Source organism: Brugia malayi (assembly GCF_000002995.4).
Source record: "Brugia malayi strain FR3 genome assembly, contig: Bm_v4_ChrX_scaffold_001, whole genome shotgun sequence".
NCBI classification, from domain to species: Eukaryota; Metazoa; Nematoda; class Chromadorea; order Rhabditida; family Onchocercidae; genus Brugia; species Brugia malayi.
The window spans coordinates 9916245-9934100 of NW_025062479.1; the positions used below are offsets into that span (position 1 = coordinate 9916245).

Here is a 17856-nt window from a genome sequence, read left to right on the forward strand (position 1 = left end):
ACTACAAACAAATGTACCAGAACAACCGTGGCTATAACGAAAATCTGAGTCCCAAGTCCTAGCAGTAATAAAAGTTCAGAATAGAATTTTCATGCAAACCTGAGGCCTAATTTCTAGACTTTACCTATTTGGCATATTCCCTCTCTGAGTGGTTCTCATTTTCTTTTATGTTTTAAATGACTGAGAGTAAAGTTCTAGTGCTTTTGCTTGAAAATATTGTGATCAAATTCATTTGGCCACAGTTTTAATTAAAAAAGCAAGAATTAGTTCGAAAATACCATTAAAACGAGCGTGTCTCTTGCTCAAAATATTCTGATGAAATTGATGAGTGATAAGAGAGAGTTGAATGACAAGCAATATACATGGCGATAAGAGTATACATTTATAAGACGAAAATTTTCTGAATCATTCATTTATTCCCTTTTAAATTTTCTATTTTTACAATTAAAAAACAATGAAAATAAATTGTTGAAAGAGGTAATTTGTAGAATGCAATGCTAGGAAATAGCGTGAATGAAAACAATTTATAAATTTTTCCTGTTAAGCTTTGAATATTTAATTTGAAAGTGTAATAATTTCGAGAACAGACCTTTCCAGATTCTTAGAAGACATTTCAATATAGAATATTAGTTTTAATTATCTAACTTATTCCTAGCAGATTGATTCTCACTGATATAAATATCTAAAGGTTATATATTGTTGATATGAAATAACATAATTGCATGAATAAAACATTAAAATAAATGCTTATCAATGATAACTCATCATTTTCAACTGACTACATCATTTTGCTACAAAAACATATCGCTTTACCTGTCCACTATTTCATTTCATCATCCTTTCAAATATATTATAGCCTATTTTACTATAATTATTTGACCTGTAACATCTCCTACTAGATTCACCTTTACCTTTACCAAGCTCATGAAATTAACTATCAAATCATTTCTCTTAGCTAACATATTGTCACTTGATCTTATCAAAGACCAATTTCAAATATTTAACAAATTAACCATGTATTGTTGCTGATGTAACCATAAAATTATACGTGTAATAATCATCTTACCGATATTTTCTCGATTTTTTTTTTCAAATTTTACTTTACACATAGTTGAAATATCAATAAACCATTAAACTTAAGCTTATGCAATTTATTATTAGCAAGATTCTACACAAGCAATAAATTTGATAGCAGTCTTTGAATCTGCAATGAGAACTAATAGCCTGATGGAAAACAATTCTCAATAAAAGTTTAGAAAAAAAAAAAAAAACATTCTGATTTTATTACATTATGATATTAAAAATCTCAGAATAATCCAATATAAATCAACTTAGCGTAACTACAACTGATTATACAGTTGTACTTCACGTAATGTTAAAAAGTTATCATGGCAGCTTTCAATTACGAGACACAAAAACGTTTATTTAAATTAGTGTTAAATCGGTTTAATAATTTTTACCTTTCATTCTGTTATCAATACTTTGATTGTCAAAAGATTATCAGCTGCTACTATGAATCCGTTTTGATTGGTCAGTTTTTATAATAATAATTATCAAGTTATTTTACAGCTAATTTTGACAATCATTTCAGTGGTCTTATTTACTAGCACTTCAGCTGATGATATTTCATTTAGAATTAGTTCATTTCTGACTAAAATAAAACTTCGTTTACAAATGAATTTTAATTATTTATCATTAATTAAACTATTTCTTTCTTGCAATTTTGCATTCTTTAAATTAATCACGAAATAAAAAAAGGTAAATATATTATTACTTTTTGGAAAAAAATGATAAATTATCACTATTTCGATAATTTACACTTATGCACAAACAAAAACATAATTCGTTTACAATGAACTGTTAAAAATTGTATAATGAAAAAATGATAAATTAACAAATTGAAAAAAAAAAAATTGAATAAGAAAATGAATGAGGAAAGTTTTTGTTGTTACAAATATTAATTTCAAACTATTAACATTTCATTTCCTATTTCCATTCTTTCTGAATTATTTATAGAATATTTTTTTTTTTTAAAGAAATGATAAATCTTCTCTTCGACTATGACTATGTTTAATAGTTACTTTTTCTTTTAAGTTCTTAGCCCTTCTTTTTTTGAATTGATGACATAATCGATCCCTTACAATTGTAAGAAAATCATATTTTATCAAACCATTTTTTTTTTCTTTTTGCAATTTTTAACCTTTTTCTGTTCATTTGATAATTGTTTTATTTTTTCTTGTTTTTTTCTATGAAATAAAATTTATCAAATATCATTTTCAACTCCATACATAATTTTCATTATTCTAAAAGGGAAAAATAATTTAAGTTCGAAATGCTACCAAAAACCGCAAAAATATTTACTACACACGTTTAGAATAATGCTAATGATTCATCACTATAACCCAATTCGTTATTCCTTTGTTATACTCCATTCTTTTTGAAACGTATGATATAATCTTTTTTTCACATATAATCATAGATAATGAATTAATTTCACTTACTATTATATTTGCTAATATTTCATATTTTTTAGATTTTACTATTCTACTGTAGCACACCAAATTAATTTTACGGGAGAAAATTTCGAAGAAAAACAATTTATTATTTCTCATTGAAATTCAAAAAAAATTTTTCTTTTGAAATGCAAGTTTTTTTTAAAATAAATTTACCTCAAATAGTAAAAAAATTTCTATACAGTGTTTTATTACAAATATTATTTTGTTACTTACAAATATAATTAAATTTAAACTGTTTCAGTTTTCTTTGTTTTTTTTTTGCACCGCCGCGTAATTTAATTTATTTTTTATTTCTACTCCCTTCATTAATTAATTTTAATGATGTTATCAGCTTCCTCTAATCAGTGATGTATTATTATTTCGTAGAAAATTCTCAGTATTCACTTACTTAATGTGTTAAATTAGATAAAGGAAAGGAGGGGAAAAATGCTCTTGTGGGTACAAAGAGAACAAAATCTCATTTGTCTGAAAATAAATGTTTTCAAAATAGGTACTCTTTTATAAACCAAATATAGTTTCTCATGCTGTAATTAATTATACGATAATCAATATTACAATAATAATAGCATCGATTTTTAACTTAAACCAAGTTTAATTTTAGTGTTCAATTCTATCAAACATATTTTATCATTAATGATTTTTTCAAATAAATTTATATTAGACATATTTAAAAAGTAGACATTTATTTAAAATTTGACAAGATAATCATGATTAATATGTTTTTATACTACTTGGTCAAATGCACTTCTGTATTTGATCATTTGATTTTCACTAAAAAAAAACATTTTTTTTTTTTTGCAGTTAGACGACATCAAATACTTCGACTATATGCTAGATTTTTACAGCTATACGCTTGACGATAGAGATTAATTTCTTTAGTTCTATTAATTCTATATTAATATTATTTTCTGAAAACTTTCATAAAAATTTTATTTGAAATGCACAAAAATTTGAGGTGCAACAATTTGATCTAGAGAATCGGGAAATTTGTTTCTTTCAATTTGATTTGTTAGAATTATCTGCAAAATTTGTTCTTAATTGATTAACTCGAGTAAAAAGTAAATTAAAATTTTTTTTACATCACTAATTTTTTTTTCGTCTTTTATCATTTAAAATATTTTGGTTATTTTTCATACAAAAAAAAGGAATATTATCCTAAAATTTCTAATAAAAAATTAAGTATATAGGAAGAGGATACATTGACCGTGATGATTTCTTCACAATTCCAGATCTTATTATAAATCCTCTTGGTGATAGAATTATTGATGCATTTTTTATCGAAAAGTTAGTTGTAAAATTTTACAACATTATGTAAATATTTTCTCAAATATTTTTGATATCTGACTTATCAACACATTTTTTTAATGTTTTAGTCTACTGATATTTGCTTTAAAAATGATAAAATTTAGTCAACATTTCATTAAAATAATCTAAACATATGCGAATCATTCGTTTTTTTGGTCTTTTTAGCTTTTTTAAAATACCCAAAAATTTTATCTTGTCATTTTTCAATACTATTTATACCAAACTTAGATGACATATGTACAGTTGAAGATTCCAAAAGTCATAGCAATACAAAATTAAATTCAAAACTTAATTCCTTCTTCAGTACTGTTTCAATTTTTTACCTTACCCATCACACTTAATTTTAGGAAAGATTCAGAAAAGACGCTAACATTTCGTGAATTTATTCATGTATTTGTCGCGAATTATAATTTCGAAAAACTCTAACCAAAATAATAAGATTAATATAACTAGAGACTAATAAAACTAATTATTTTTAACTTGTAAACAATCTTACGGTATCATGAATTATCCTTAGATCTAGTTTCTTAAAATTCTTCACACATGTAATTTTTATCTCAGACACGCCCAATTCTCACTCATATAAATTCAATTCTAATAAACAAAACATTCATTATGGTCATTCTTGTCGACTATAAGCCCTCATAACCAATCTAAATTTCCTCCGATTTTATAAAGTTTATTTCTACTGCTCAGGTTACTGATATTACGTTAAATAAAAATAAAGATTTACTACTGTTACACAAATATTCGAGTATCTGAAGACAAACCTCTCACGACAGTATTGGAATATCTTAGACCATGCACATCCACAACCAAATATGTTGCAATTAACAGTCGTGTGGAAAAGTTAATATGTATTCATTTTAAAATTTCAAAATATTCTCACTTTCAGGTTTTAAAATTTGAAATAGAAAACAATGGAGAAAGCAATCTGATTCACTGTGAAAAATTTTGATCAAAAATAAATTTCAGTTGCATTTTCCATGTATGGTTACATTACGAGAAATGAGTTCAAAATGATCTTGAATATGATGGTTGGCTCAAATATAACATCCGAACAGGTTCTCATTCAACAGTTCTGATTTACGAACAGAAAATCCTTAATTCATTGTACAATTTTACTAATATAAGCATTATCGCAACAAAATCATTCAAAATACTAAATATTTGAACTACATTCCATATTCGAATATTCTGATGAATTCTAGTTTAATTTACAAAACAAGAAAGAAAAAATTAAGCAAAAAAAGTGCCCAGTTTTCTTTCTTTTCTTGAATCTATCGTATATCAACAATTAGTGAAGCTGATTATGAAAAGAATGGTGAAATATCATTTGAAGAATTCACTCTGGTAAATGAAAATTTTTTTCAGTCTTCCGAGTGCTAAATGAATGATAATGTTTTGAAGTTACAAATTTTATCTCTCGAAAAAGAAAATAATAAGCAATCCAATTGTGACTTTCAGAAGAGAAAATACATACACATGTATTATTTATCAATTTCAGGCAATGGATAACATTATAATTTGTTCGATTCAATATGAATCAAATTGTCATTACAAGAACATTAAAGCTTAAGCATATTATATTTGAGAAATTTGAAAGTAAAGAAGAGAAAATAAAATAATCATTACAAAAAAAAGAAAGAAAAAAATTGAAGACATATTTAGGATTTTGTAGCTTTATACACACTTAAATATCATTTTTTTTAAAGCTGCAATCAAAATTAAAACATCATGCATAAAATTCAAAAATCTATTCCAACAATCATGATGAAATGATTTACAAATATATTATTTCCACTGGATTTAAAAACTCAACAGAAAAAAAAAGTTAAAATTTCGAAACATTACTATATATGTAATTTTTATTCACTCCATGAAATGCGATAATTTCAGATGTAAAATAAGTGAATAATACAGCAAGAAATGAAAATGTGAAGAAATTTGGAATAAGCGACATGTAATTATGCCTTAGTATCATGATCAAGTATCATGGTTCTCATATAACTCATTTTCTGCCAAACTAATCTTGTTTTATCTGTAATACCAATAAGATTTGAACCTTTAATTATTGTAATTTTTAACATGTTAGAATCAAATCATAATCTGCCTAAAGCACTTTTTTTTTATCCGCAATACTAATTATTTATCAGAGAATTAAATTTGAATTATTTGATTATTTGATCAAAACTTTGTTAGACAAATTGCATGGCTTACTATGTGAAGAAAAATTTCAAATATTATAAGTTGATTATATCAGAATTAAACGTCTCTAAATACGAAAGATTATTTATACGGAATTCAACCTGGTATTATTTACTCGTTAAAATTATAGCGATAGTATAAAAAATCCGAATGATAACATATGTATATTAACCGATCATTATAAGCCCATCCGAACAACTAAGTGAATTCAAAATCTATGATGTCATGTGCAGTCGTACTGTTGTAACTTAAGCCTATAAATTAAAACTTATCTCCATTTCTAATAATAACTGATTGCTGTAATCAATAATTGATGCATATGAAATAATAATACTTAAAACTTAATTTTTTCCTTTTCATAAATTTATGAGCATTCTGCACCTCGATTATCTGGGAAATTCCGGAAATTACGTGTCCAAAATTAATTTTCCTTAATGACGATTTTATACAATAATTCTCCTTTTTTGTTGCGAAATAAAGTTTAGGAAGGAAACGACATATTGAATAAAGCACGCTTTGATGATAATAAACTAACTCTATGCATTCACCAAATTTATTATCAAGTGGTAGTGAAAAATGAATAGCCATATGTGGTAACTGATTTAACTTAATCTAATTCGATTAAGTAAAAATTTGAGTAATAAGGTAACGTTGTTGGAACGTGCCAATTAACCAAATAGATACAATACATCAAATTAACTTCACTCATATATAATAGGACACTCTACCATTTAACCTTATTTTGATGGAAAAGAAAATTTCAGATTCCATCAAAGGCTTCATTTGATGGGCCAACGTTGGTTCATTAAATACAATACGTTCTGTTTAATAGCATAAGTTTTCGTGAGCCCACAAACAGACTTTTCCGCCAAGAGTTACGACACTTTTAGAATACACTCGAAATGAGAGATTTCATGTGCATCATAAAAGAATGAGTACTACGCTTGAGTCTTCACGTTTGATGAACTAAGCTATTATTTAATTTATACGTACGATAGATAGACACGTAGTGATACATCGTTGTGGCACTATTTCGTAACTCTTATCGTATGATCATTAGCAATAATTTCTAGGATAGTAAACTAATGAATGATGAGCATATTGAAATAGAAGATTGTGCTGTCGTGGAGAATGATACGAATGTTCGTAGTTCATTGGGTCGAAAAACGGTGTTAAAGCGGCAAACAACATTAGATGCCTTTCTGCCAAATGGATCAAATCGGAAGTTATTTGTCAGTGATAAACTGATTCATAGGAAGGCCAAGAGTAATCGGATGTCAATGACGATTACTCATTCAGGTAGACGGTTATATCACCAAAACTGCAGTTGACAGAAGCAGATATTAGTCCAACACGTGATCGAGGACGTCTTCCAGTAATTTAAGATTATATCCAACATCTGTTTGTGACATAGTAATGAACCATGTTGCACTGAATTGTGTAAATTATATTAATCGGATAAAATATACAATCATTTTGGTTACGTCCTAATAGTTTAGTGACAAAAATGATAGTTTTCAGTTGTTTCAAAAAGTAAATTGAAGTCGAGGAAATCTTTTGGATCTGTTGTTGAAGAAGTGGATCATGATGGAGGACGAAATCGTTATGATTGGGTAAGAATGAGTGACGTCATGGAAAAAGTGAGCTTTTTTGCTCTCACTGGATGAAGTGTTTTTCCTGCTGTTTTTTCTTTCCTGCATTAACTTCGCTTCAGAAAGTATCAAATCTCATTATTATGTTTTTCTACTTTGACATACATTTTCGTTACCTAATAAAGGAATCTGAAGATCATTTCATGAAGAAAAAGTAATGTTGGATTCATACTTTTCAAAAGTGAAGAGTATGTTTATTTGCAGGCAAAAATGAAAGCTGAAAATGCGACTCTAGATAAATATGTTAAAGTTGGCACACATTTTACGCATTGCTCTTTAAATAAAAAAGTATGGAGACAAAATATATTTTTATACATATAGATAATTTATATAAAGTATATATTTGCATATTGCTAATTGTATGGGAGGTGCATATATCCATTGTAGTATTTATGAGGAAAACATTGCAGTCGGTTATCGAGTCGATACGCTGTTATAAGGATATGTATCCTGACTTGAACAACAGAGATGTTTCCGATGTGGTATTAGTATGCATAAATTCTATATCTTCTGAAACCTTGTTTAAACCATGCCCCGTCCTCTGCGCTGATCCAACATATGGATGGAATTCAGGGAAAAAGTAAGCTTTATTAAAGGATGAAGCCCTGCTTGTAGCATTGGGATTAATGTTGCAGATTCGAAAATTCTCTGATTCCGAATCGGTGCTTGCAAATTTTAGTGTCATTTATTCGATTTTAGATATGTTCGTTTACCATATTCTATATGTAATGTGACTGATGGAGTTGCACGATATGAAATTATACAGATTGCAATTTCGAAACTTTTGAAGCCGCTCAAGACCTATAAGCAAATTGAGGTATCGATTACAAATTTGTCTTTCATCTGTCTGAGTAGTGGTGATCATCAAACATTGTTTTTTTTTTTTTTTTTTTCAACAGGAATGTATTAGAAGCTATTCACGTACCAAAAGATTCGATGCTCTCGGATTACTTTTCGAAAAAATTTTGGATGAAAAGTTGCGTTTAGAATATCTTACCACCGTAATACCTTTCATGGCAAAACTGGCTCTAGAGAGTCCAAGTTTGATAACTCAGGTATATTCATTTAAATAGAGTACTACCATTTTATGAAAGTTGTATTAGTTGTTTTATAGTATTCTAGCATTATCTTCCTGTAGTCGTGTGCTATTTTAATATGTCATTATACATTCTAAGACACTAGATAATCAGCATATCTTGTGTTTAAAAGTTGAAGTTTACATTCTTTTTTATTTTTGCAGTTTTGCATACAGCAGTGGTAGGCCATATGACAGAGAAAGCTACAGAAAACGTAATTTATAATTAAGGCATATAAGTTAAGCAAATTGTTGACAAAAATGTGTTTTACGTTTTGTAATCATTGCTGTTCCAGCCAATACCAATATTGCGACGTGGAATTTCCGGATCAGTAACGATAAGTCAACACCAAGCAGCTTCACTGCTTGCACATGCATTCTTTTGCACTTTTCCAAGTCGTAATACTGTCAGTAATGATTTGCCGTCAGTAAATTTTTACCGTTTGTTCAGTTTGTATTCTACAAATGCAGTGGAAAAACTACGATGCTTAATGCATTATTTCCATATGATTTCCAAAAAAAGTAATTTTTTTTTTCATTTTTCTTCAAAAAACTCTTAATTTAAAGACAACAAAAAACACTGCATCTGGAGTAAGAAAAATTATAAGTTTGTAAATAGGGAAAAATAAACTTTGCACAAGTTATTTATAGTGCCAACAGGACTGTTGACGATCCGCCGACAAAATGACGTAGCGCAGAAGTGGTCTTCTATGAATTTGCCATTATCGAAGCTTTATGTTAGTCATACAGGTACAATAGAAGATGATGGTCATGGCATGTTACAAGTGGATTTTGCCAATGAATATATTGGAGGAGGGGTACTAGGCAGTGGCTGTGTTCAGGTAAGTTGTGGAGCAACGTCCAGTGTTAGATTTGTTCATTCTTTGATAAGCTTGCTGAAAATATTATTTCTGTAGGAGGAAATTAGATTTCTTACCTGCCCGGAAATGATAGTGTCTATGATTCTCTGCGAAAGAATGCATCATAACGAAGCTATAGTTATTTGTGGTGCGGAACGGTTTTCTGATTACAACGGCTACGGTTCATCTTTTCGTTGGCGTCCGATGGAGAAAATGGATTCATTTCCGAGGTTTATTTTATTTTATTTTTTTGTTGAGTTTTGTTACAGTTTTTTCCTTGTCATGTTACATTTTTTGGTATCTGAAATTACGAAGAATGCTCTAATTTCCATTACTATTGCCATTCCAACTATCGATAAACGAAAGAATTTCATATCGATGTTCTTTGGAGAAGCAAAAATAAGTAGTAGTTACAAATGTTCAGTTGGAGGGAGATTCCTATCACTTAGTAATGATATGTTTCTGATTTATGTACCAGATGACTTAACTTCAGGGATCGCTTCAATAGACTTTGTTGTGAATTGGTAGCAATTGATGCTCTTCCATTTTATAACAAACATGAACAGTTTAATATCGATTTAGTAAATCGCGAATTGCTCAAGGTATGAACATTAAATTATATAGATGATTTATTTTATATAGATTAAATTACATATATGATTCCTCTCTCACTTTTGTAAGGATTGATGGAAATAGAATTTTTAGGCTTATGTTGGCTTTGCTGTAAATGATGGGACAATGAAGCCGGTTGCTACTGGAAATTGGGGTTGTGGTGTTTTTGGAGGTGACTTGCATTTAAAAAGTGATTCTTTGCTTCCTCTTGCAACTAGAAATTTCTGTTAGTTGCACATATTCATTCTGCTCTTAATCAGCTTAATGAATATTTAGGTTTAATACAACTTATGGCATCATCCGCACAGAAAAGATGTCTTTGTTACTTCACATTTGGAGATCTAAAGTTTGCAGAGAACTTTACTGAAATTTACGAGATGCTGGTGCAAGCCGATATAACAGTTAGTATGTTTCACTGGAAATTGTCAGAATGCATATAATTTTTTTTTTTTTTGAATGGTATACCATACTCTGATATGTCTAGGCATGCCGTATCCCAAAACTGTTTTCGCCTGCTCCAACTGTTATCCTTTTGCAGGACAGCTGTATGACATAGTACATGGTTACTGCTGTGAATATGACAAGAATAATTCTCCACCCCTGTTCGAATATATCTCATGGAAAATTAGGGGAAATACAGCGTACTCATAATCGTTCTTATTTGACACTTGTAATGTATTCGCTTATGTTAGATGTTGCACAGTTTGGTATTCAGTTATGTGCTAAAGATGTACGTTACTTACAGACTTCCGCATACCATAATTATCGCTGTAATCAGATACATACTATTATTCACGGATCATTACCAAATGATCGTAACAGTATCGTATTCTGAAAATGGGAAACACACCTATCTTTGTGCATTTCTTAGAGTAGCCAGCAATTAATTCCAGTTGAATCAGGTTTCATTTTTAGAGGAAATAGATAAAGATTTCATATGCATTACATTCTTTTTTCTACAGCATGATATACAATATTGTTTTCTATAAAGAAATTTACTGCAATTCGTGGGTTTGTTAGAGATTGTAGAAACTTGTCAGTATAAAAACTGTCTAATATTTTCATGTATGAAATTCCTCATCCTTCGTTTCTCCTGCACCTTTAAACTGTTTGATTAAGGTAGAAACTCTTTCGTATGATAAATCTAAAGAATTCCTGAGCGTTTTTTCAGCTTTTTCTGCAGAGAAAAAATTCAGCAATATGCAAAGCATCCTACAATATGGAAACTACTGTAGTTAGCTGACGGATATTTTCAAAGAAATACATCAATTACCTGAGTTCACTGAACAACTAAGTTATACAATTCGATTGCAAATGAATATCTCGTGCTTTCTTCAGCTAATATCCTCGAGAAGAAACGACTAAAAGAATATAAATAAGTCAGAGTTTGACCAGTAATCGAACACTCACACTTCACTATCCACCTATGAATTCGTCGAGATCAGCTTTTCGAGCATGCAGAGCGTCTGCCAGAAGGGTTTTCAGCTCGACGTAATGAGTATATTTGTTACCCGTTGCTGCAGATGCCGATGGCTTTCGACCAGCGTACTTCAACAGTCTTCCCTGTCTAAAATTTCCAAAATTCATTTGAATAGCCAATACAGCAGAAGAGAAAATATTGGTATATATTTGAAAACCGCTATTTCGGGGACTAAATATGAGCAAAAATATCTGACATTCATTACTTTCTAGAAGTCCAGAAAAATTGACGAACTTTGTTATAAGTGCTCCAAGTCTTGGATGAACAAATCCCCATGCACCCATATTTTTATGTTCTTCTTGTGCCCAAATCAGCTCTGCTTTGCTATACTTAAGACATTCCTTCTCGATTAAGTCGTATGGAAAGGGAGAGATTTGTTCAACACGAGAAATCGCTATTCGTGAGTCTAAATTCAGATGTTTCCTCGCAGACATCAAGTCATAGTAAACTTTACCTGAAATGTACAAATAAAAATATCAGATGTAGCAAAGTCAGGAAGGTGCAAGTAGTGAAAGTTTTCAAAGAAATTGGAGATAAAACGAGAAAAAATCATACCAGTGCAAAAAACCAAGCGCTCCACCTTATCTGGATCCTGACTAGCACTTCCGCCTTCTGGAATGACCCTGCAGAATTTAGTACCAGGCAGAAAATCTTCAATGGGAGAACGTGCTGATGGATGACGAAGAAGCGATTTTGGCGACATAATGATCAATGGTTTCCTACAAAAAGTTCGTGTGAAATTCGTGTTCAAAATGTGTATCACAGAGCAATCATATAATTCAGAGAACGATACCTGAAAGGTAACATTATTTGTCGTCTCAAAAGATGACAGAAATTGGAAGGTGTTGTGCAGTGCACTACAATCCAATTAGTGTCATATAATTGCTGCGCTTCGAAAGTAGGACCAAAGGCGGTATGCTGGAAATATGATTATGAAAGGCTACTCTAATGAACTACTTTCCCGCAACATTTTTCCTGTCTCAGATATTTTTAACATTTTTGACACTAAATGCATACATCGACATCGATTTCGTCATCTTCATTAGACATTTGCAAAAAGCGTTCCAATCGTGCGCTACTGTGTTCAGGACCCATTCCTTCATAGCCATGTGGCAGTGACATCACTAATCCAGATTGCCGAATCCACTTTGACTGACCTTCAAATAAGTAACGAATCACATAACGAGTAAATGTATTGATTTGCAATCCATTATTTCATATTTACGAGGAAATGAAAAATGCAACAAGACCTGAAGACAAGAACTGATCAATAATACACTGGGCATTATTTGCAAAGTCTCCAAATTGTGCTTCCCATATAACCAACGAATTTGGATTCACCATTGAATAACCGAGTTCAAAACCGAGGATTGCAAATTCCGAAAGTGATGAGTTAGAAATGCTATATTCAACTTGCTGAAGTAAATGAATAATAACCCATAATTTAAAAAATAATGCTTCATATAAATCGAAGCTGACAATTGTTTCTTGACAATGGGACCATGAATTTGTTTTCCTATCAACGATAATAAATTACAAACAAAAGAAACGGAATCACTTTATCAGAAAGATTATCCAGTGGATTATACGTTTTTTGATCGATTTTCTGGTCATGCAACACATGATGCCGATGTGAAAATGTTCCTCTTTCAACATCTTGTCCTGACAACCGAACATGAGTACCTCAAAATTCGAAAGATTAAAGTTGGTGATAAAAACATGCAATATTCTTTCGGAAAAAGAAAGAAAAAAAAAAAAAAACATAAACATACCTTCGAGAAGGAGAGACCCAAAAGCAACCGCTTCTCCCATTGCCCAATCAAAACTATTATCTTGAAACATCTGACGTCGTCCTTTCAATATTCTGTCCAAACCCCGATGAAGATTAAAATCTGCATTTTTCATTAAAAATTTAAATTTAAAAAAATTAGGAATTTAAACTAAAAAAATAATTATGTTTTGGTTATGAATATAGTTTTACCAAGCTTACAGCTCCTCAACATAATACCTCTCATAGTACGTAATATTCCACATATTTTAAACCAAAGTCGGGATCGCACAACTTCGTAACCCCAAAGTCCTACGTCCCTTTCCAAAATTGATGAAAATTAAATATTTACTTTACCATCTAAAAGTTTCTGTTTTCTAAAATTGGTAGAAAACCAAACGAGGTACCTTCTGGAACAGATGAAAATTTCTCAATGATATGACTAATCATTTCTTTCGCAACACCAGTTGCTGGTATTTTCAATGGATCGCGCTTTTTGAAGAAAGTATCCCATGGAGAATCGATCCAATCTCTGTGACGAAGATATGCCACTTTTTGTGCTTCTTGATAAGCATCTTCCAATACAGCATTGTATTTGTTTACTTCATCCTTCAAAATACTACTGATCTGCACCTTACATGAATAAGTGACGAACTGTTCGACAAAAGGTGGTCTAAAAGAGATGATTTAACAACGAATAGTCCAAGCTTTAAAGACTAATGATGAAGCTTCTTTCACGTATGGTTTGATTCCCGCATTGGATGACTGTATGTTTAAACGTATTTAAAATGACTGTTTCCTCTTTGATTTTGCGAAAAACACTAAATTTATACCTCTACATATTGCTCATTAACAACATTTTCAGCTAAAATTTGCTTTTGGTAAATTGCAAGCACTGGTTTCGTCTTTTTAACGCGCTGATACATCAGTGGCTGGGTAAACATTGGCTCATCAAGTTCATTATGTCCATATCGCCGATAACACACCAGATCAATGATAACATCCTAAAATTGTCATACAAGAAATCTGCTCTGAATACATAAAAGACAGCGTGCTTATAAGGTACAGCCGACACACCAACCAACCTTTTTGAAGGTACGACGCCAATCAGCAGCTACATTACAGACATGCATCACTGCTTCTGGATCATCACTATTCACGTGGAATATTGGACATCCGACGACACGTCCAATATCTGTACAATAAGGAGATGATCGAGAACATCGTGGATCGGTTGTAAAGCCAATCTAAACACTAATCCTGAGATTCCGAAAGTAATTCTTGGGACAAATTGAAAATTTTCAATTTCGAAATATAATTTTTAAAGAATTTTTGTACTCTATAAACGTGACTTAAAGAAAACACAACAATTCGGTAAGTTTAAAGCAAGTATGTTACACTGTTTACCTGGTTATTAACGACTAAATGGATTGTTCCGTGCGTGCTATAAGCTTTTAAATCGTTAAGATTGAATGTTTCCATAACAACACCTTGCCCAGAAAATGCTGCATCACCATGCAGTAAAATTGCCATTGTACGATCACCGTTCTCATCACCATTGTAAAATGATTCTGCCCGTACCTTGCCCAAAACTATGGGATCAACGGCTGTAAAAATATTAGTCAAATCTTCAAATGGTAACAGTTTTTGAAGTGACGTCGTTACAATCTTTCTACAAAAGTTAACGAACAGTCAATTAATTCATTTCTGCATAATAGACGCGTGTAGGTAAACGAAGGAACTACAAAGATTTACTGATTTTCAGTTTTCCTATTGTTAAATCATCATCCTTCTCAAACAGTAAGGAAATCTCTCATGGTCTTTTCGAAAAAACAACTAAATTAAATCACAATCTATTCGTGCCATTATTCACTCCCGAAAAAAACCGTAACTTAACCTTCAAGATGAGATGGATTCGCAACGACAGCAATTTTAATTTTCCTTCCAGAAACTCGGTTGAGACGTTCCAAGGAAATGCCAAGATGATATTTTACATCACCTGATCCCTCATCAGCCGGTTCCAATGTAGAAAATTGCGAGAGAATCACCGATAAAGGTTGGCGACAAACATTTGCCAACATGTTTAATCGTCCCCTAAAAGTTTTGTCATGGATGAAGTTACATGCTTACATGGTAGCACTTCTTCCTGTCAAAGACGACACTAACTTAAAGTCTTTTCGAAATTTCAGTTTTAAAAACTGGCATAGAGATATTACCGATGAGGCATTCCAATTACGACAGAATCAACACCAGCCGCACTAGATACATCGATTACTTGTTTGGCAGCTGGTATTAGAACTTCGCAACCTTCAAGACCAAACCGCTTTTCGCTTGGCCACTATAATTTGAATTTCAAAGATGGTTACACAAAAAAGGATGTCACAAGAAATAACTGACGGCAATTTTAAGTTGAAAAAGAGAAAGAATATACGTTTAACAGACCAAAAAATAAGTATTTTTCTCCTAATTTTAGCCATTTCTCATCTTAACCAATAAATGCTGATGTTTATTTAGGTAGGATGATGTATTGCAGATGGCAAATTATTCCTATAATATCCCAGCTCAACTATATAAGAGTGTGGTAAATCTGTAAAAAGTAGTAATGAGTTCAACTTGAAAATGACTCATAAAAGATGCCACTTGAGTACCTTTTTAGCCAAAAACTCTTCAAATTTTGTTGACCGAATTAGTCGTTTAAACAATGTTTTCTTTTGCTCGTGTGTAAGCTCTGACGCACAAGGCTCTTCGAATCTTTTACGAACCCATTCCAACTGCTCAAAATTAGTCAAATGCATGTATTCAATTCCCGTATGCGAACAATAAATAGTCTGAAACATACAAAAAGTTGCACCATTCACAAAAGACAAATATTTGCAACACTGGTATTAAAATAAATAAAAAAAAAAAACAGCAATTAACAAAAGAAAATACCTTCAGACGACTGATTATATCCCTTAATTTTAGTGATTTTTTATCTCCACCAATGAATGTTGACATTGGCAAAAGAAATTCTTTGTCCATATCAGTATCCGTAAGTCCATAAAATGCCGGATCTAATTCTGCAGGCATAATATCAGTCAATCCCACATTATTGATTCCCAATGGATCTAAATCTGCTATGTTGTGTCCGCGAGTCTAAAAATGGTAATTAAATTTTTTAAAGAAGAAAATTGATATGCAGAAATGCTGAGAGACGCATTTGAAATCACCTGGTAACTTCTAATCAAAAGCTGAACTTTGAGATGTTCATTTATAGTTTGCCCTGATAGACTCAATGCGCATTCAGATTCCGGTGCAGGTGCTACAGCAGATGAAACAGAATATGAGGGTAATCCTTTTGGAGGCGCAGAATATGCTTGTCCAGGTGGCAAGCCTAAAATTGAGTTAATATAAAACTAATCACAATAATGCATAAAAAGAAAAAAAATCATTTTGTGCAATATAATGCCATAGATAATAGGTTACTTCGCTCAACATTCCGGAAATAAGCATTCCATGAGGAATGAACCGATGTTGGACTTTGTCGCCATGCTTCATACATCTGCTCAATGTAAACCGTTGAAGTACCGTTCATAAATGGCTCCTCCTGTACATAAAAGAATTAAGCGGTTCATAATATCCTGAGATCTCGTTTAGATTAATTCAAAAAATATACTATAATCGCTCAGTAAACCATTTTTTAATGAAGCGGTTAACAAAGATAAACAACTTACTAGCACTATAAAAAAAAATTTTCATCACGAGAAAACTATGAAAGATAATGATACTTACTTTAACAGGTGCAGCAGCAAATTTCTGACGTAATCCAGAAACAATGCATTGTTTTCCCATTAGGTTGCTTTTAGACAGTGTATAACTGATGCATTTCAAACGTCCTAATAATTTAAGTGATGCTTTGTTTTTCAAAAAACTTGTTCGTCGCAACATCTGTTTCTTTTTTTTAACACCGCAACCAAATTAACTGCCGTCTTCAAATGATTATGACCGATGAGTGAGTAGACAACTATACTATTTGTTTTCTAACATCATACTTGAAAATCGAAGAAAAAAAAAAAAAAAATAACTACCACGATACGTTGCAATATCATGCCCCGAAAGTAGTAAACAATAAGTAGTCATGAAGGGGAAAGAAAAATTTTCCTTTGTACTTTCAAATCAAACGACTTAATAATTTCGAACTGACAATACAATTAATTTCTAGTACGAAGAAAAATGTTCTTTGATCACTGCTACCACTAAATACTTCATTAACGTAAACATAAATCAATGTTCAGAGTTTCTACCATTCGTAGACACTACTGCTTTTCATATCTTTTTAGGGATGACAGAAAAAGATACCGCAACTGTTAGTAAACTACAAATCACTTTGAAATCATATAC

At 31.1% G+C, this 17856-nt stretch overlaps 2 protein-coding genes across 3 annotated transcripts; one reads left to right on the plus strand and one right to left on the minus strand.

Annotated features, from left to right (window-relative positions):
- Positions 1 to 7114: 7114 nt before the first annotated feature.
- Bm3459 lies at positions 7115 to 10879 on the plus strand (the record flags this gene model as incomplete). 2 transcript variants are annotated; one of them, XM_001897719.2, is made up of 13 exons in its annotated part: positions 7115 to 7328; positions 7551 to 7669; positions 7886 to 7969; positions 8092 to 8261; positions 8381 to 8498; positions 8581 to 8736; positions 9053 to 9278; positions 9408 to 9598; positions 9674 to 9846; positions 10110 to 10218; positions 10322 to 10418; positions 10505 to 10633; positions 10767 to 10879. In XM_001897719.2, the coding sequence occupies 13 exons, from the start codon at positions 7115 to 7117 to the stop codon at positions 10877 to 10879; spliced, it is 1899 nt and encodes a 632-aa protein (XP_001897754.1). The 2 variants fall into 2 exon arrangements, with proteins under 2 accessions (XP_001897754.1, XP_042930230.1); XM_043074296.1 differs by lacking the exon at positions 7886 to 7969 and having other exon boundaries at positions 10505 to 10629; positions 10767 to 10784.
- Positions 10880 to 11644: 765 nt separating this feature from the next.
- On the minus strand, positions 11645 to 17403 carry Bma-ogdh-1 (2-oxoglutarate dehydrogenase E1 component, mitochondrial precursor, putative; the record flags this gene model as incomplete). The annotated part of the gene is made up of 19 exons (XM_001897718.2): positions 11645 to 11795; positions 11943 to 12162; positions 12264 to 12427; positions 12502 to 12626; positions 12726 to 12865; positions 12959 to 13124; positions 13267 to 13391; positions 13481 to 13600; positions 13884 to 14085; positions 14310 to 14480; positions 14562 to 14723; positions 14884 to 15083; positions 15374 to 15570; positions 15693 to 15814; positions 16125 to 16304; positions 16408 to 16611; positions 16686 to 16849; positions 16942 to 17062; positions 17248 to 17403. The coding sequence occupies 19 exons, from the start codon at positions 17401 to 17403 to the stop codon at positions 11645 to 11647; spliced, it is 3090 nt and encodes a 1029-aa protein (XP_001897753.1).
- Between the last annotated feature and the right edge of the window lie 453 nt (positions 17404 to 17856).